The sequence below is a fragment of the Leptosomus discolor genome, chromosome 5, assembly GCF_034619465.1.
Source record: "Leptosomus discolor isolate bLepDis1 chromosome 5, bLepDis1.hap2, whole genome shotgun sequence".
Classification (NCBI taxonomy): Eukaryota; Metazoa; Chordata; class Aves; order Leptosomiformes; family Leptosomidae; genus Leptosomus; species Leptosomus discolor.
In genome coordinates, this window is record NC_141395.1 from 20,682,000 (window position 1) to 20,700,373 (window position 18,374).

At 37.4% G+C, this 18,374-nt stretch overlaps 1 protein-coding gene and 1 non-coding gene across 2 annotated transcripts in view; both read right to left on the reverse strand.

The window, feature by feature from the left end:
• Positions 1 to 18,374, reverse strand: part of COBLL1 (cordon-bleu WH2 repeat protein like 1) — a 100,728-nt gene that overhangs the window by 49,294 nt on the left and 33,060 nt on the right. Inside the window, exon 6 of the mRNA XM_086465959.1 lies at positions 5,253 to 5,325. Coding sequence (XP_086322085.1) covers positions 5,253 to 5,325 — 73 coding nt within the window. The remainder of the gene's footprint in view (positions 1 to 5,252; positions 5,326 to 18,374) is intronic.
• LOC147415458 (small nucleolar RNA SNORA24) lies at positions 5,075 to 5,205 on the reverse strand. Its single transcript, XR_015183515.1, has one exon. It is a non-coding gene; the product is annotated as a small nucleolar RNA SNORA24 (small nucleolar RNA).

Consider the following 18,374-nt stretch of genomic DNA (forward strand, 5'->3'; position numbering starts at 1 on the left):
TTTTCATAGCCCTTTTGCTGCCTCTGACAGCAGAAGCTCCCTCCCCTTTGTCCTACTTTAGGTTAAACTCCCTCATTGGCTGGCAACTCAGCGCCCCAAATGAATGCTATTACTTCCTCCCCAAACTCATCACCATCTACATACAAGAGCTGTCATTAGCCCCCTTCTCCACTTTCTTTTGCACACTCAAAATCCCCCAGCTCCATTTCTTACTGGATTCTTGCAACAGGCAAGGAAGGAAGAAAAATTTCTTTAAAGAAAGCTGGCTCCCTGCATGACGGTGGTAACCAAAGCTATTTTGGATGACCCACTACTTCCATTAGAAAGCCTCTGCTCTTTCTGAAAAAGGGTACAGGACTTCAGCATTAACTATAAAGTAGGCAAAAGTTCTTTAGGAAAGGGAGAAGCATACTTCTTACTAACCTTTATAACGATTATAATCAGCAGCAGTCTGCTCTGGGGAATGTAGAGAAACCTTCCTATACAACTACGCTGATGAATATTTTGCTGTAATCACCATACTTCACTGCTGTATTCACCCCCTCATCCTTTTCAACTTTCACTATCACAAGCTTATACCTAGTATTTTTCACTGTTGAGGTTTTAACATATTTAATAAGATTTCTTAAATTCTTTCTTTGTTGCTGTAAGCAAAGTGCATCTTGGGATTGTGCAGTTATTTAGACATTTAGCCTATTTAGATACCACAAAATTGGTTAATGCTTTCCACGATAAACGAAACTTATATATAATATTCTAGGAACACATAGAATACACAACAAGGACTCTACTATATTAAACACTAAAGGCACTGAGTTTTACAAGTGACTACAAACAAGTGGTTTTTTTTTTCCCAAGCAAAATTTTAGATGAAAATCAGATGGAAAGATGATCAAAGTCTTACAGTCTGCATGAAATAACAATGTTCTTCATTTAAAATAATCTCAGTAACCTCATTTGAGCTTCTACGCCCCAATCATCAACTTAAAATAAAATACAGAACAGCTTCTATACCCAGAAATGCACCAGTGAGATTTCAGCAGTCCATCCACATGGATACATTTACAGGTCTTTATACACTCATCTTTGAGCCAGAAACAGAATTAAAAAAAAAACCTTTCATAGTTTGGACTAGAAGAATTACATGCTTTCTCTAAAAACAGGACAACAGACATTAATTCTTCTTTCTTTTTACAGGCCTACGTTCAAGTTCTCACAATTTATGTACTGCCCTAAACCCAAATTCTGCCTTCCCTCAAAGAGCAATGACTTAAATACTGCTGCAGATATATAATTATTGGTAAATATTTTCCTCACAGAAGCTGTTAGGTCAAGTTCAACTAAACAAGCAAGGAAATGCTGTGTAAATACCAACATTTGCATCCTTAGTCTTGCAAAGTATGTAGCACTTTAAATCAACAAACACTTCCACAATTCCCATTTACATCAACCAGAACAGCTCTGTGGGTCAAAGTTTTATCTGCGTATAGCAAACAAAATTATTGTATGACACTCCTCAGTAAGAAAATACAAGCATTACTTTGAAGCCATTCTGATGATCACCTAAACAAGGAGAGGTAAGAAAACTAGCTACAATTGATTACACTACTTCTTCTGCTTACCTCCAAGATAACACAGGTTTTTCTTCTCCATTAAAACCAAGTGAATTTCTTTCAATAGCATATGTAGGTAGAAGGGACGGAGTGTGTGTGTGCATGGCAAGCTCAGTGCTGTTGTTCCCTTCCGCTACTGGTGACATCAGTAAGCCTACCTATTTATAATCCCACCACCTGACCAAACAGCCTACAGAGTACATCTAGAGATTTGTATAGCCATTAATCCTGACATATCTACTTCAGCCAATTCAAAAGAGAGTATTAACTAGCTTTGTTATGTCTTCTGTGCTTTATACCACAAAAAGATTCCAATCCTGTTTTCTGCACCCCTTTTATTTCTGCAAGACAAGTTTAATGGGAAGGTTTAGAATTAGGACTCTTCCTTTCCTCCATGCTTTTTAGCCTTCCCTATTTCTCTGTCTGCAAGATACCTGACTAAACAGTTCAGGCGAGCAAATTTTAGTGATCAGTGGAATACTGAGGCAGCAGAGGCAAATACCATCGACATTCCATTAATCTGATCATCAGTAATACCTACCAAATTATTGTTTGACCAATCAATTCCACAAACAGAAGTACAATATTCATGCTATCAGGAGAACAACAACTTTGCATTGTTTGAAGTAGGATAATTTACAGAAGCTTGATCTCATTGTCAATTAAAAATAGAAGCTGCTTAAAAGCAATTTTCAATTCAGTTACCTCTTCCCAAAGTCAAACCTAATGCATATAGCCATGTGAGAACTGCTTACAATTAAGTCTGCCCAGGGAATGGGAAGGAATGCAGTCAACAAACTCTTTTGGGCATGTGCTATCATCAATAGCAACATCCTGCAGGTTCCTATCATTAGTAAATGTTGCTTCTAGATCTGTATCAGGCCACACAGTGTTTTGAAGTGGCTTGTGTACCACTTCAGTGAGAGGATAACATCTGTGTAAGCACATGTGTGTTAAATGAACAAGGTTACTACAACTCCTTATCTAGCCTCTCTTACCTGAGAAGTCCTATCACCAGCACTTATCTCCCATTATGTCAGACAAAACAGAAATCTAAGTCAGTTTTAACCTAATGTGTGTAAGGCTGAATGAAACAATCAGATCAATCCGTTGTCTTCCAAGTCAACAGCACTCTGCAACCAAACTTCAAGAATTAACAATACAAAGAACAGAAATCCTTGAAACAATTTCAATTGCTTGAAAAGCTGGGAACAGCACTAATGCAGACTCAGACAGACTTGCAGGGCTAGACTGCCAGTAGTAAAGTTTCAGTGCAGACAGAGTATATCAATGTTGTCTGAAACACGAACACATTTCCCTTATGGCTAGTATGTCCTACGCAGGACAAAATATTTGGGAATTCCATTTGGAGGCATTAATTACTATGCAGGTCTAAGGGCTGTAGCTAGAAATATTCAATTAATAGTCACAATAATAAAATATCTCTTTTTTTTTTTTAGTTCTGGTATCTTGCAGCACTAAATTTCACATATTGTTTTATCTACTTTATCTACTTATGGCTCTCTCATATTAAGTAGTACATTTATCACTGTTGAAAAATCACATGGTTTCCATTCAGGGAGTCACCAACAGAATTTAATACTGTCGACCACGATAAGCAAGTGTCCAGTATTTCAGATAGCCTAAAAAGGAAGAAAAGAAGGTTTTCCATTTCTGCAGGTACGTACCTGGCTATTTCCCCGGCATCTCACAGTGGTTACATTTACTTTTTCCCCAACCACTATCACTCAGCACAGGCTACTAGTATTTTGCTGTTTCTAAGTTCCTCGAACACTTCTAAAAAAATTAAATGTTGAGAATTTTAAAAGACAGGGTAGGAGGAGAGCTTAGGGTATTAGGAAAAATAAAAAAAAAAATCTAAGGGAACGGAATTAAAATATTTTGTTAGAATTTCTTTAGGATCAGAATGCTTCTCATATTTCCATAAAGCATCTACTTAAATTACTCATCTTGGCATTGCTGTATTAGCAAACAATCCCTAAAATGGAAACACCAACTGACTAGTACCAGCAGCAAAAGGGAATGCATGTGAATGGATCATAATGGAATCATGGAATGGATCATGGAATTTATTTTATTTCTGGTGTGTATGCTTTAAAAGAAGTAAACAATCAAATTTTGCTAAATACAATGACCCTATTGTGCTAAATACAAAACACTTCTAGAGAGGTGTCTTTATAGGTGACATTTTTAGTACAGATGCTTTTTAATGCACAGAATTGTTTCCAAGACCAAAAGATAGGAAGACTTGCATATACTAATGAGGGCAGTAAACCAAAAGCTTCCCAATTTTCATTTTTAGATCTTGAATACCTTCAGATTCACTTGCCTGTGATTACCGAGAGCATTGAATATTTCTGCATTGGGGGGTTGGAACAGAACCAAAAAACTCCAAAAGCCCAATAGGCTGTTAGAACTCAACGGATGTGTATCAATTATCTGCATATGGAAAAGCTAGTCAGAATTATTAACTGCTTTTTAAAAATCCCCAATAAGGACATATCTGTGAAGCTGGGAGTTCTTTGAACCTATTGTCTCTACTGTTAATAAACAAAAGTCTGTTTCTTAAAACTATCTGATATTTCATCTAACCCTGAAATAGTAATGATTATTTTTTTAAAATAATATCCATGAGAAACTAAAGTCCAAAAGCAGCAAGAATAGCAGGAAACCTGGATTACTAGGCTAAGAATAGGCATTCTTCCAGATCAAATTCCTGCTTTATTAAATACTCTTATTTCTTCAGTTGCTTTGTACCTACTGAGATGACATCTCGTCTGTGATGGATCAACACAGTCAAGTCTCCAGGGAAAGGCAAATAGTTTTGTTCTATCAAAAAGAACTGGAGAAGAGAGCACAGACAAGAGGCTTCCAAATGGCTTGGAAGCAGACCAAGAACTTGTTTTTCTAATGCGAGTCACACATCAACAAGGGAAGCTGATTATAGATTGTATAATCACTCAACATTAAAGGGGACTTAATTATTTTTCCATTATTTAACATTTGGTTTATGGATTTTATGCAGCATCATTAGACAATTCTGTTGCATGTTCTCTTTTCACTTACTTGGAACAGCTAGAACACAACAAATTGTACACGTACAAATGGTAAATCCAGAATCACAGAATGGCAAGAGTTGAAAGGGACCTCTGGAGATCATCTAGTCCAACTCCCCTTCCAAAGCAGATTAGCCGAGAGCAGGTCACACAGGAACACATCCAGACAGGTTTGGAGTATCTCCAGAGGAGAAGACTCCACCACCTCTCTGGGCAGCCTGTTCCAGTGCTCTACCACCCACAGAGTAAAGAAGTTCCTCCTCAAAAACTTAGCTGTAAGGGTTTACTGAGAGAAAAAGGGAGAAAACAGAACACCAACCAACCATAAAACACAAAAGGTGTGAGACAGCCAATCCCACGGCACCTCACACCTCGGCCGACTTGGCCTGTTACTTGCTACAGTCAACGACTAATACCTACGAGAGGGTAAAATTTTTGCCAATTCGCAAGGCACTGCTCTTCCATGCCTAGGAAGGGAGACAGCCATGGGCGGCAGTCCCCATGGAGTCATGGATAATGTAAGAACATAAGAGCCAAGAGGCCACGTCATTGTGTCCCTTACATGAAAGCTGTATCACACCTTTGACCATCCCTGTCAATCTGCTCTGAACCTTCTCCAGTTCGACTATATCCTTCTGGAGATGACAGACACCAGGAACAGTGTACTGCACTGTCATTATAGATTTACACAGTGGCATAACGATGTTTTCTCTTTTCTTCTCCATTCCTTTACTAATACACATGGCAAACTGATTTGTATTAAATCTATCTAAAGTGAATTTAATCTCCTTTTATTATCATTTATTTTTGTAAAATCCTTCTGCAAGCCTTCAGCCATACCTCTTCTCATTGCTATGAATAAAATAATGTTTTACTGTCAACCAAACTGCCACCTCACTATTCAGCTGCTTTTCTAGATATTAACATGTTGAACTAAGAGTTCCAGCACAGATGCCAGTGGAACTCCAAGGTGGCCTCCCCTCATCTTCACAGTAGACCATTCCCCATACCTCTGTTCTTGTTTTGGGGCAAATTATTTAACCATGCAAGGTCTACAGTCTTATGTCATGCTTGTTTAGTATTCCTAAAAGGCTTTAGGTTAGAGACTAGCAGAAGCCTTTTGAAAGACCAGAAGGACTGCGCCAGCTCACTTTTCCTCATCTGTTTCATCAGCACAGCACAAAAGTTTTATATTTTTACAGCATTAGGACATTTACACTGTAGGTATACTGCTCTATTGAAGAGTTCCTCATTTTATTCTAACTGTGCTTGTTGCATCACAGTCTGCAGAGAAACAGACTTTGTTCGTTAAGTTCAGCCACTGAAGGTATAGTTTGTCTTGAATACTAAGGTAGTACTTAAGAGCCCTCACCAAAGCTGTCCTCATTGCTGTGCAAATTCAGGACAAAAAGAGAGTGCCTACTCAGAACAGTTCTGAGTACAAAAGGACGAGCCCATATTTTGGGTGGCCTGTCCACAGCATGACTTCCCTTAAACTGCTGCACTACCCTTCCACCTCTCTATCTCAATTACAACGTTTTATCCTCATTTGCACATCACAGATGATACCTCTCACTACTCAGCCCAAAAGGTAGTACCACATTTTATGACCCTACTGAATCATACTTCATCTCAGTTGCTAAGGATCTGCCTCACTATCCCACAGTTGGTTTTGCATTTTCTTCTGTGCCAATTTGCTTCCCGAGAGCAATTTTTGTAACTTTTTCCATGGGACCACCACCTTCTTCTCGCCTAAGGCCCTACCTTCTGTTATACCTACAAACATGCGACAATTAAGAATCCATAACATTTCTTGGTAAGTGCATGGTAATAATTACAACTTCCCTCCTTTTTAAGGTCAAAGAGAACCACAAATCAAGGGACTTGGGAAAGGTTGTATGTATTAAGCTCTACAGAGGAACACATGGGGTAAGACAAAAGGAGCAGCAAAAACCCCAGTGTCTGATGAGAGCAAAATGCTTCAGTTCATGCTTGCTATTCAGAGAAAGAGAAAATACTAATAGATGTTATCCAGAAGTTTTGAGTTACCTAAAACCAAAAGAGAACTGTAAATTGGAAGACAATCTTCAGCTTCTGAGTTTTAGTGAATCAGACATATTTGAGAGAATATGACATTGAAATTGAGGGATCATTACTACTCCAGAAATTACCATTTCAGAAAGTCAGCACCTCTTCAAATATTGAGGTTACAATATAGAAATTGTAAACTAAACAAAATACATAATTTAAGAGGTAAATGACACATTACTACAGTGGTGGTACTACCACAGCACTAGTAGTTGCCACAAATAAAATATAAGTAATAAGAGACAACTGGGGTTGTAAAACAGGGGATTTTTTTCTAATATTTTTCATGTCAACTTGACATGGCTAGGTAACAGATGGTATATTACGTTTTTCCTGCTTTGACACAATTTAAAAACAAGCTACAGATGGCTATAATGAAATCCTCATTAACACACTTACATTTTCACAGTTTAGTGTAGCAATAATGAAACTTTCAGGTCTGGAATTTCCTGTTGGTTAATTAGTGGTTAGGTTAACAGCCTGAGGAAGTCCACAACCCAAAAAGTTCCCTTATTGTTTAATCATATAATTACTATATTCATATTTCTGGGAAAGCTTTCAAGACAGATTTAATGTCACAGTAAAGCTACCTTTATAACTCTCCCTCTGTTTGTGAAACAACTGTATTATTTTATTCAGCAGTGTGTGTTGGCACAAAAGCCATGAACAGGCCTAATTCAGCTGCCTCTGGGAAGTTTCAGATGTTTTTTATTTTAGAGATACCAACTTACGCTTGCAGAATTCTTCAAATACACATTACACCAAACACAACAGAAAAGCTCGGATCAACAACTCTTGGTCTACTGCTACAACATTACCATCAGATCATTGATTAAAGCTGAAATAATTCCTCTTTTCTTTTAATCCCAGTTTAGAATTCTCCACAAAAGCCTGAAATATGACATATGCTTAGCAGTACACAAAAGTATCATTAAATCTGGGATCTAGAAATAGAAAAATAGAAAAACCACCACGAATCTTGTACTCACATTATTTCCATAAATTAAGCTGCCTCTGTAACACAAACAGGCATAACGCTAGCTGTAAGTTAAACAATATGATTAAAACAGTAGTAAAGGATATGGTATTCACAGTTAAAAGCCCTCTGGGATTTAGTAATCCACACACCAGTTACTAACTGATGACACTGAGGCCTTCATTACTGTGTTACTTACGCTAAAGACTAAAGCTGCAGAGAATAGCCGTACCCACGCCCCAGTCATGCCTTCACTGGGTGGTACAGGCATATCCCCAGATAACTGATACCTGTGCTGGTGCTATAGCACAAGAAAACTGGTAGCGTGGCAGAACCAGGTTCCAAAATGTCTTTTAAAAAAAAAAAAAAACCCAACAAGAACTTTCAACTGCCATCACCAAAAATCTACACTGAGAAAATGCAGCACTCCTGTATGAGCAGTAACAACCGAGTTACCAGGCAAAGACCAACGGAAACAACCATACTGCTTTTTGAAGTGTTAGAGGTTCAAAAGAGGACAGCTGCTGCCAAGCCATCATGAAAGGAACATAATGTGGAAAACTTGACTTGTGATCGAAGTTATGTAGTTAAAAAGAGACAGTATCCAACTATTTAAAAGTTGTAATGCTAAAAATATCTTTTAAGTCTCCAAAGTCACTTATGACAGAGAACTGCAGGGAAATGGAATCTGGATTTTCTAACAAACACCTTATTATTTAACAAACACATTATTATGACTATTCTGTACGATTCTGGAGCGCTTCCATTTCTTCACAATTTCTTTAGACAACATTAAGGAGAACTGAAACACTATTATCTTCCTTAACTAGCGGAAGCGGGAGCCACACACAACAAAGACTTTCTGGAACACTAAATGTCACTCTGGGATTCAACAATCAAATGTACCCAAAAAACCAAACAACTGGAAAAAAAAACCCAACCTGCAGTGGTTATGGAAATCTGAGAATTACGGCTCCAAACAGAGTTACTGTGCTTCCTCAAATCACTCTCAGAGGCCTAGAAAGTTAACCAAAAAAACGACTGATAAAATAAAGCACGTTCAGTGATTTTCTTCTGGAGCGTCCCATGCTTTAATTCAGAAACTTTCAGATCCAGTTTCACACACAAGTTTTCATAATCATATCTGTTCCTTGACAGAACAGTCTGTACTTTGACAGATCTTTTTATGGCACTGTTGCTGTAAGGAATTTAGACGTAGCTTCAATAAGAAGTTGAACAAGTTTCTCATTCTGAATGTTTACACACAGTATAACACTGTTTTTAAAAACCTATACCTCTGGTCAAGTTTAGTAACACTCAGTCTTCTCCTCCCAAAACAAGAAGTTAAAAATAATTGCAATGTTTCAATGCTAAACAGCCAGGGAAGCAAGGACACCTTGTGTTTGCTTCAGCCAGCACTCCCTCACTCCATTCTTCAGTATCTGCTGGTGTTCTCTCGACCTTTTGAGTTCCTCTGCTTATCAGATGATAAATTAGAAAGAAAGGGAAAAAAAAGAACAAAAGCAAACATTATACTACTGTTATAAACTTTGTCATGCAAGTTTCAGGTACTTCCTCAAAATGAACTAAACGTGAGATAATGGAAAAAATATACAGTTAATTGCACTGGGATCAATACTAAAATTTGTAGGGAAAAGCCCTCCCCTTTTTAATGATGACCTGAAATAATTCAGATCAGAGCTTGTTTTACAGGAGCTGAAACAGATTTACAAGAGGGCCTTCAATTCCAAAGGGCAAGACGCTGTCTGGGGAGCAAAAGCCAATGGATGGTTGCAAAGATGGCACATGGGAAGGAACATGCCTCAGGTTCCCTGCTACCCATAAGACAGGAATGAGGAAGAAAAATACAGTGTTCTCTCTTACTTAATATGCACACACACAAGGTCCTCAATTCAGATAAGCACGTATCTTTGAAATCAGTATCATGGACAACCAAACTGGGAGAGTACCACTCCAACTTCCGAAAGGGGTGGCTAGTCAGGTTTGGGAATTGTCTAGCATTCAAAAGAAGGAAATTCAAATCAACAAAGTTGAGAAAAAAAAAAAAAAAAAAGAAAATACGCCTTCCACAATAGACTTCATTACAGATACAACAGAGATGGTATGGTACCATTAACATAATATCTGCAAGATCAAACGTAACAGGTTAGCACCCTGAAAGTGCTATTTGCACCATTATGATTTAATTTAAAAAAAAAAAAAAAAGGCTCAAAGTTGGTTTGTCTGCTTCAAACCATAATTCTAGAACAATATTCAGAAGAAGTACAAGTGCTCCAGTCATACTCAATCTCTATAACATGTTATAGTACTGGAGCATTTATTTTTTTATTTTATTTTTAGAAAATCTACATTATAATCCTAGAGAAATGCTCCTGCCATGAGTTATCATGTGGTGAGGGCGGGGTTAGGTGGGCGGGGTTAGATGTATTTTAATTGGCAAAAATTGACAGAGATCATGTTTCATCTTCCACCATTCTAATAGTATGCTGGAACACCCACTCAAATGTGGAAACCTTCCTTGCACTACCTCAACAGTAGCTCACAGGCTCCTTGAAATTGCTACTAGGTAAACCAGATATTCTAGAAACAACACCCTATATTGCATTGCATGGGTGTACAGCTCATCACACAGTGCTATACCACTTGTGCAGACTAGCTCCTCTGAGCAATAGTACAAAATAGATACTTAACAAAATTTTTTATGTTAAAACATCCCAAGTTCTTATACGCTCTTCACAGAGTAGGACTGTCAGCTTGATTTTCTACCAACTGAGAAAAGATTAAAAAAAGAGGTGATGTAAGTATTCAAACACTTCTATTTGTGTGGAGTACAAATACTGAAATTCTATCAAATGAAAAATCTTGCCAAGATAAAAATGAATGAAAGCAGGAGGAAAGATGAAATGCCAACAGCACAGTTTAATAAAGCCAAGTTCTGCCAACCAAAAAAAAAAAAGGAAAAAAAAAAAAAGAAAAAAAGAAGAGGGAGAAAAAGGAAAATACTTACTCATGCAGTAAGAGGCTTCTTCTGTCATTGTAAGTTCATAAATGTTTCTACACGTCTTGTCTTGATGTGTTGCTAAAAAGCATTACATTATTGTAGTGATATACCAGCCACAGAACATTTGGTCTGCTTACCTGGTACTATCTACTTTTAAACTTAAGCACACAATACACCAAGTTTTTAAGATTCAGTGTTTTACTTCAGCCCTATAAACTTTGCAAGCCTTCAACGGAAAGGCAAACAGTTATGGTAGATGGATATTCCCAGCAATTTTTTTTTCTATCACATGTCAAATAGTCCGAGTTAGACACAGCATATCACAGAACCGAAGGAACAGCATGTACCAACACCGGGTTTGTTTGGGTTTGTTTTGTTTTGTTTTCCCCTCCCATTGTGGACTGCTTGTAAAAACCAAAAAGCATCTTTTCATAAAGGTTCCTGAAGACAGAAAGTGTTATAGATGAGCTCATGTGACAACTTCTTTATTTTAAAGAAAGATGTAAACAAAAGTACCTATTAAAAGAGACATGGAAGGCATACAGCACAGTCATAAATTTCACTTTCACAACAGAGAGCACAGATTTTCTTTCCCAACGAAATACTGTGCAGTCACAGACACCAAGAGGCTTTTATTCACAATACTGAAGTCTTACCAGAATTTGAATCATATCATATACAAGTTTTTAAATGCTTTTTCTTAAAATAAAATTGCAGTCTTTCTGTGATCTAGGGTATGAAGTGAGACATTTTGCTAGCCAAAATTCTAATACAGGAAGGACTCAAGCCAGGACCTGTGATACACAGGAATGTATATGCATGTGTACATTTCAATATTCTGTTTTCTGTTTTAGGAAAGAATAATCAGAATTGTCTACGCCTTACATTTGAGTCATCTGAAAAACATCCACTGAACAAAAACCAAGAGCTAAAGTACAATGAACTTGTTCCTTCCATTGTAATTTATAGCAGCCTGATGAGATTCTGCAATAACTGTCTTAAAATCACAGACACTTTAGTTTACACATCCCCACTACTGCAGAAGCCTGACGTGTGGTAGAATGAGCAAACAAGCTTCCTAAATAAAGAAAAGTAATCAAAAACTTCCCTGTGACTTTCCCTCACATCCACTTCTACCTTTGGTTCTTACTACCTGGAAATCCAGGCTTCCAAAAATGTGTATTTAACTGCAAGTATTAATCCCCTCAAAACTGTTTTACAAAGACAAAGTACAGTCTTTTAACTGTTCCTTCTTAAGCCTTTTGTTCATCCTTTTGCTTAGATACACACAGGAAAAAATAATTATTAAATAATTATTGAAAATAATTTTTAAAATGCAACAGTTGTCAAAGAATGGAAATCCTTCTGCCAACACTGCAAAAAGAAAACTCTACATTTTTAATTCTCACTATTTAAGACTTTCCAACTCTTTCTCCAACATAAGAAACAGTACAACTTACAGGTACGGACTGCAGTATCAGATATTTCTACTGCTGCAAGAACTCAGACCCCACATTCACACACCTCTGCTTACAGCTTACAAGCACAATATGTGAATTTGGAAAAAGAAACATTCACATTCTGGAAAAGGCCAAGTATAACTTCTGCAATTAGGACACAAATGTGAATGAAAGCACCTGCTTATCAGAGAAAGCCTGTATACTTTAAATATGCAGCTTGATACTTACCATGCTCTCACGTTACATTTCTATTACAGAAAAATACAAAGCCCTCAATGAAGACGCTGAAGCCCAGCGGTGTCTGAATAACACATGCCGAGGCTTTGCTAGACCAGCCTCTATTTGTCCCCTTAGTCACTCGTCCTGCCTCCGTACAGCACGAGTAGCTCTGGGGCAGGCGGCGTGCGTGCTGTGGAAGCGAGGAAACCGAGGCAGCATGATCAGGTCAACAGCAGAGCAACGCAAGCGTGGAAAGTTCATCTCATTATAAGTAACTACTTTTGTATCAAGAAGACACTGAAAGCACATCCAATGCATTACAATGAAAACTTACAACATCCAAAGCCCCAATTTTAAACGCCTGCATTGAGAGATGATGACAGTGCTGCCACCTAGGCAGTAGGGGCAAGAGAGTCTGGTCTGTTCCCTGCCAGAACGGCAGGAATTAAAAATAGACAGGTAAAACCTTGCCTTCCATGCATGGATGTTACTAAAACTAAGCTGGTGATAAGGAAGAAAACGGGTTCTGCTCTCCGAGGCAGGCCAGGCAGGTGAAGTGCTGAAAAGCACCTTCCTATATGCCGGCTTGGTGTGAAATATCCTCAACAGTGTATTACTTCCTATACTGAAAAGCACGGTCATAAACCCGCAGGTAGTTACCTCACCAAGATTTGAGCAACCTTTTAAAATGGCACAAGGCAAAGCACAACATTCAAAGCATAATGCTGCTTTTAAGAACAGTCTCACTGACATCCTTCAATTAAAGTCAACAAAAGTGCAGATGTCTTGAATACAAAATAATATCAACTTTCTCCATGAGAAATGCTGTGTCTGCCTATACAATCTAATTGCAAATGAAACCATCTTTCGAGAAAAATTAATACCTTAAAATAAACTACATGCTTATGTAGCATTGGTGGAACAGATGAGACCAATTAATATGCTCCTTCAAGTCATTGCTGTGAATTGACACATTTTTTTGCTTTCCAGCTCCAAAACGATCTTTCCTTTTCAATAACCAAACCAGACACTGCTTAGCAATTTGATGCAGTAGGTGAATGAACCGGTATTGCTCAGAAATCCTCTTTCTGGTTCTCCATCTAAGAAGGTTTCAGCAAGGACAAATAATGCTGCCTCACAGAAGTTAGGCAAAGAAATGTGCTGTCCTATCCTGGTTGGACCAGGTCTGCAGCCAGAAATACAGACACTAGAAGTTCACAAGCAAGCTTCCTGCTGTGGATGAGGGAACAGAAACTGGGTAGTTCAGAAGCCATGAAAAAAAAGCGCCACAGGGTGGCACTGCAGGTAGGCTATATTCTGAAACTATTTGGCTTATTCTTTTCCAGGCAAATCAGAGCATATCTAATCTTTTCTGTATAAAACAGGAGACTGGTTCATTCGTTTTTCTTCAAGCATTGTATTGTCCACCAACTAATATCCTTAGAATATAAATCGTTTCTTAAAAGCGGTTCTCTAGTGCAGATATATCAGAGTATTTTATAAATTTATTAAATGGTATTTAAGAGCATAACACAATGCTACTGTAAAGATACTCTAAGAATTGATACATATTTTGGGTTTTTCAGTTAGTTTTGAAACAATTTCAGAAAAAATCTTAATAAAGCATGTGTATTTTCATACAAAAGCTAAAGAATTTTTTCCATACCATGACTGACTTTATCAATGTTGAGATGACAAAATCTCTAAACAGTTCTCTCTTCTTCTGAAAGGAAGGACAGTATTAATTCACGAGAAAGTGAATGAAAGGCTGTGAAAAAGTCTTAATACTGCATTCAACACTATTACATCCTTCCAAAACATTTTCCTTCTTATGTATAAAAGAATCACACATCACTTCATCCAAAATAGAAGACTTAGTACAGCAATATTTCAAAGCCAGACTTAGCAGTCTATTTAATCTGCTATTCTGGCTGCTTCTCCCCCAAATTTCAAAACCCTGGCATTTGAGTCACAAGCCAAAACATTTGCAAGAAAGCTATTCCTGTTCATTTACTGAAGAAACTGATCTTCAAAGGAGATTTGGAGGTCATCCAGGATTGCAACAGTTATTTTCCACTTTATAAAACAAAAGGTTCCTTCAAGGTATAAACCTGATATTTCAGTAGATTCTAAGCTAACAGATAATATATGACCACGCACGATCATTTTAGTCACCTTAAATCCTAGATAGTTTTAAGTTTTCAGCTTGAAAGTCTGAGCAGTAACAATCTTCCTTGTCGATGTTTCTAGTAACAAATGAAAATAAGCAAAAAGTTGTATTTTAGTTCAATTGCATCATATTATAAATTAGAACACTGATTCATCTGCTTATCCCAGAGGGTAAGAATTCTGAAAATAGAAAGTTTTATTTCCTCAGACAGAAGTTCAGCAGTGGATTAGTAATTGTTTCAACTGTCAAGTAACTATAAACCATTCTTTCTGCTACAAGATTGCTCCTTGTATTTTTTAAACTGTTTGTATATGGAGATTATTTTCCTATTAGATAGCATGACATTAACATATCGGCAAAGAAATACACCAATGCAGCAATGACTTTAACATTGGATAAGGCACATGATTATATAATAATACTGATTTCCAAAGCTATACAAATTTGTTTTGAGCAGATTGTTTACCTGGTTTGCTGACTCTTATGCTAAAGCACTCTACATTTTAATAAATGGTTTCAGAACATGTGCCTCACAAATATTAAAGTAACAAGTTACTGACCCGGTGAAACAAATTGACCCTGGTACTAAAACCGTAGTGCCTGGAGTCAGGATTTCTAAAAATCATATATTTAGTAGAAAAATATTTAAGACACACCACACCCCCCCAAAAAAACAAACACCAACCAACAATAAGACACAAATGAAAATACTTATTACTGAAAAGATTTAGCTATTATCATTTCCTCTGCTTGGGTTTGGAGGGCAAGAGCTTCTGCTAAAGTGTTTGCTCATAGACACTGAGAAACTATACTTACACTACACACAACAACTTCCCAGTTCATCAATTACGTAAACTATAATACTGTTTCCATGTAACACAGCAAGGTCATGTGCTGATGCAACTAATGGAAGTGAGCTCCATTAATTCTAAATAAAACAAACTATTTAAGCTAAAAACAGACACGCTGGATGCAATCTAATAGCAATTCAAACAGGTTTTCTGTCCACCTCTATTGCCACCTATACCGTTATTAATAGAAAGTTAAACAGAACTGGACAAATCCGGGAAGTAGGCACTATACTCTACAAGACCATACCCTTAAAAGTACAGCCTCTGAGAAAGCTGCATATAATAAGATAGATGGAGGAAGTAATTAGCATGTCTTCTGTTTGAGTTCTGTTTTCTTCTGCTTTTAATTTCCTTACTTAAGGCAGTGAAACGTTCATAGGTAATTTATACATATTTTGCACAGGTTTGGAATAATGCCTCTGGATGGCAGTAGGAACCCTATGCAATTAAAATGCTAAACATATTGCTAATAATCAAATTGCTAATCATCATTTCAAAACTAGCCAACGCATTAAGCTTCCATAGTTGGTCATTAGTAACGAACAGCACTTTGTCTATGATATGCCATTACAGCACTTTTCAACTCTAGATGAGAGGTTACACACATCAATTGCCAAGAAAAAAAACATACAAAATCAAACACTAACATTTTAACTCCCAGAAATCAAAAACCAAAGAAAGAATTCTGCCAATCTTAGTCCCATCTCACCCACTACAGAACAAACAAACAAACAAATCTATGTTTTCACATCTCGAGTATCCGAGAATTTCATGTCTATTTGTTGTTGTAGTTTACCTATATGTTCACAAGGTTTTGTAGCAATAGGACAAGGGGTAATGGTTTTAAGCTAGAAAAGGGTAGATTTAGGTTGGACATTGGGAAAAAGTACTTTAATATGAGGATGGTGGGTCACTGGAACAGATTGCCTGGAGAGGCAGTAGAAGCCCCATCCCTGGAGACATTCAAGGTCAGGCTTGATGGGGCTCTGAGCAACCTTATCTAGTTAAGAGATGTCCTTGCTTATTGTAGGGAGGTTGAACTAGATGACCTTTAGAGGTCCCTTCCAACCCAATACATTCCATGATTCATTATTTATGCAGACAACTAAATAGTTCCCTTCAGTTTTCAAATATCTTTGAACAGTATTACTTGTTTCAGAACAGAAAGAACAGAAATTAAATGGCTGCATAACTTCCATCACTGCAATGCAAAAGATTTATGTCCAATTCTTAACAACTGCAGTATCACATAATTTTACACTCATCCTCAAAATATGCAATCAATATGTAGCCCAGATTTCTATACAAACCACAGGAATCTAGATATAAAAAAAGCAAATTTTAAAAAGCAAAGCAAAACTCTCCACACAACTATGTCTAGTCAGTACTGTGAGACACATCCTTACATTCCCATGGAAAGTTAACAGTACAAGGAGCATGGCCGCATGTTCCCTTGAGGCCCTGCACAACTGAACTATTGGACAAAGAACAAGTTCTAGTCCCCATCACTTGCACATACACATAGATCATGGGAACTCATTTTTTCTGGGTGACTTCGCTACACAGCTGTATGTGTGTCATTTATTTTTAGAACATAAAAGTCCTCCTTTAAACAAACAACAAATTACTGCACAATCAAAAAAAATCCAGAAAAGAAAAATATCTGTATTGCTAGTATGTTATGCATGACAGCGCAAGCTAAAAATATATGCAAAGCTCCTGTTTCGCTGAACAGTACAAGAGTATCTAACAAGTACAAATTTGGACAAATTAAAAACTTTAAACTGGTGACTATTATTATTAGATCACTCCCAGGAGTCCAAAAACTATGCTGCAGAAACCCCATCACACTGACAACCTTGTCTCTGTCACTTGCTGATATAGGACTAAGACAATAATGTTCTGCATTTTTCTAGGGGAAATTATTTTATCATCTACTTAAAAGAGAGATTAACAACAGCTATCAAGATTATCTAATGGATCAAAAAGGTGTTCCCACTACTGGACTTCTACACAATGTAGCCTGCATACACGAAGGCTGCTTTAACAATTTCAGTAGAACTGGGGAGTGAATCTGCACGGAAAACATAGACAATCACATAACTGCAGCTATCATAATACATACGTGGTTTCGTGTTGAAAGTACTGGGACAGGCACAAATTAAGTTTATTAGACAAAGTTGGTCTAGTATTGATTCATAGATAGGGATCAGAAAAATAGGCTATGGCTTTATTTGTCACTTCAGATATGTACAGAGGACCAAACATGTTGTGACTTACTGCTAGGAGATATCAGAATTCACCTGTCAACTTAGGGATTACAGTAGGTAAAGCCAGATTCTGGATGCCTTCCCTCCTCTTCAGCATAAGGTCCACCAACCTTTCACCATCTTCTGTGTCTAAGGACCAGTCATTGGCTACACAACCTCACTGGATCCCACAGCTAATCATGGTATGAATTACAAGACCACACCTTCCAACCACTCACCAACAACCTGGCTGAACCTGTTTTCTAAACAAAAAAAGAAAATTAACATGGCTAAATAATAGTGGTTCATAAAACACCTCACACTAGTGTGCTATTTCTGTGTGTGCAGTCACACGGTTTCTCAATCTCACCATCATTTTTAGTCTCATAATTCTACTTTCTGCATACCTGCTGATGTGAAACAACAGGTTTGAACAGGGGATACAGCTGTCACAGTAACATTGCAGACTATGTGAAACATTTTTGTAGACCCTAAGTTTAAGTATGGTCCAGCAGCCTTTTGAAAATATTCTATACCATTAGCTTTTGGGGGTCAAAGGTGGCTAATAAGGATACCAGGTGGCTGTCAAAAGCAAAGAATCATAACAATGACATAAGCTTCTGAGAAAATTGCAAGACAAATTTTACAG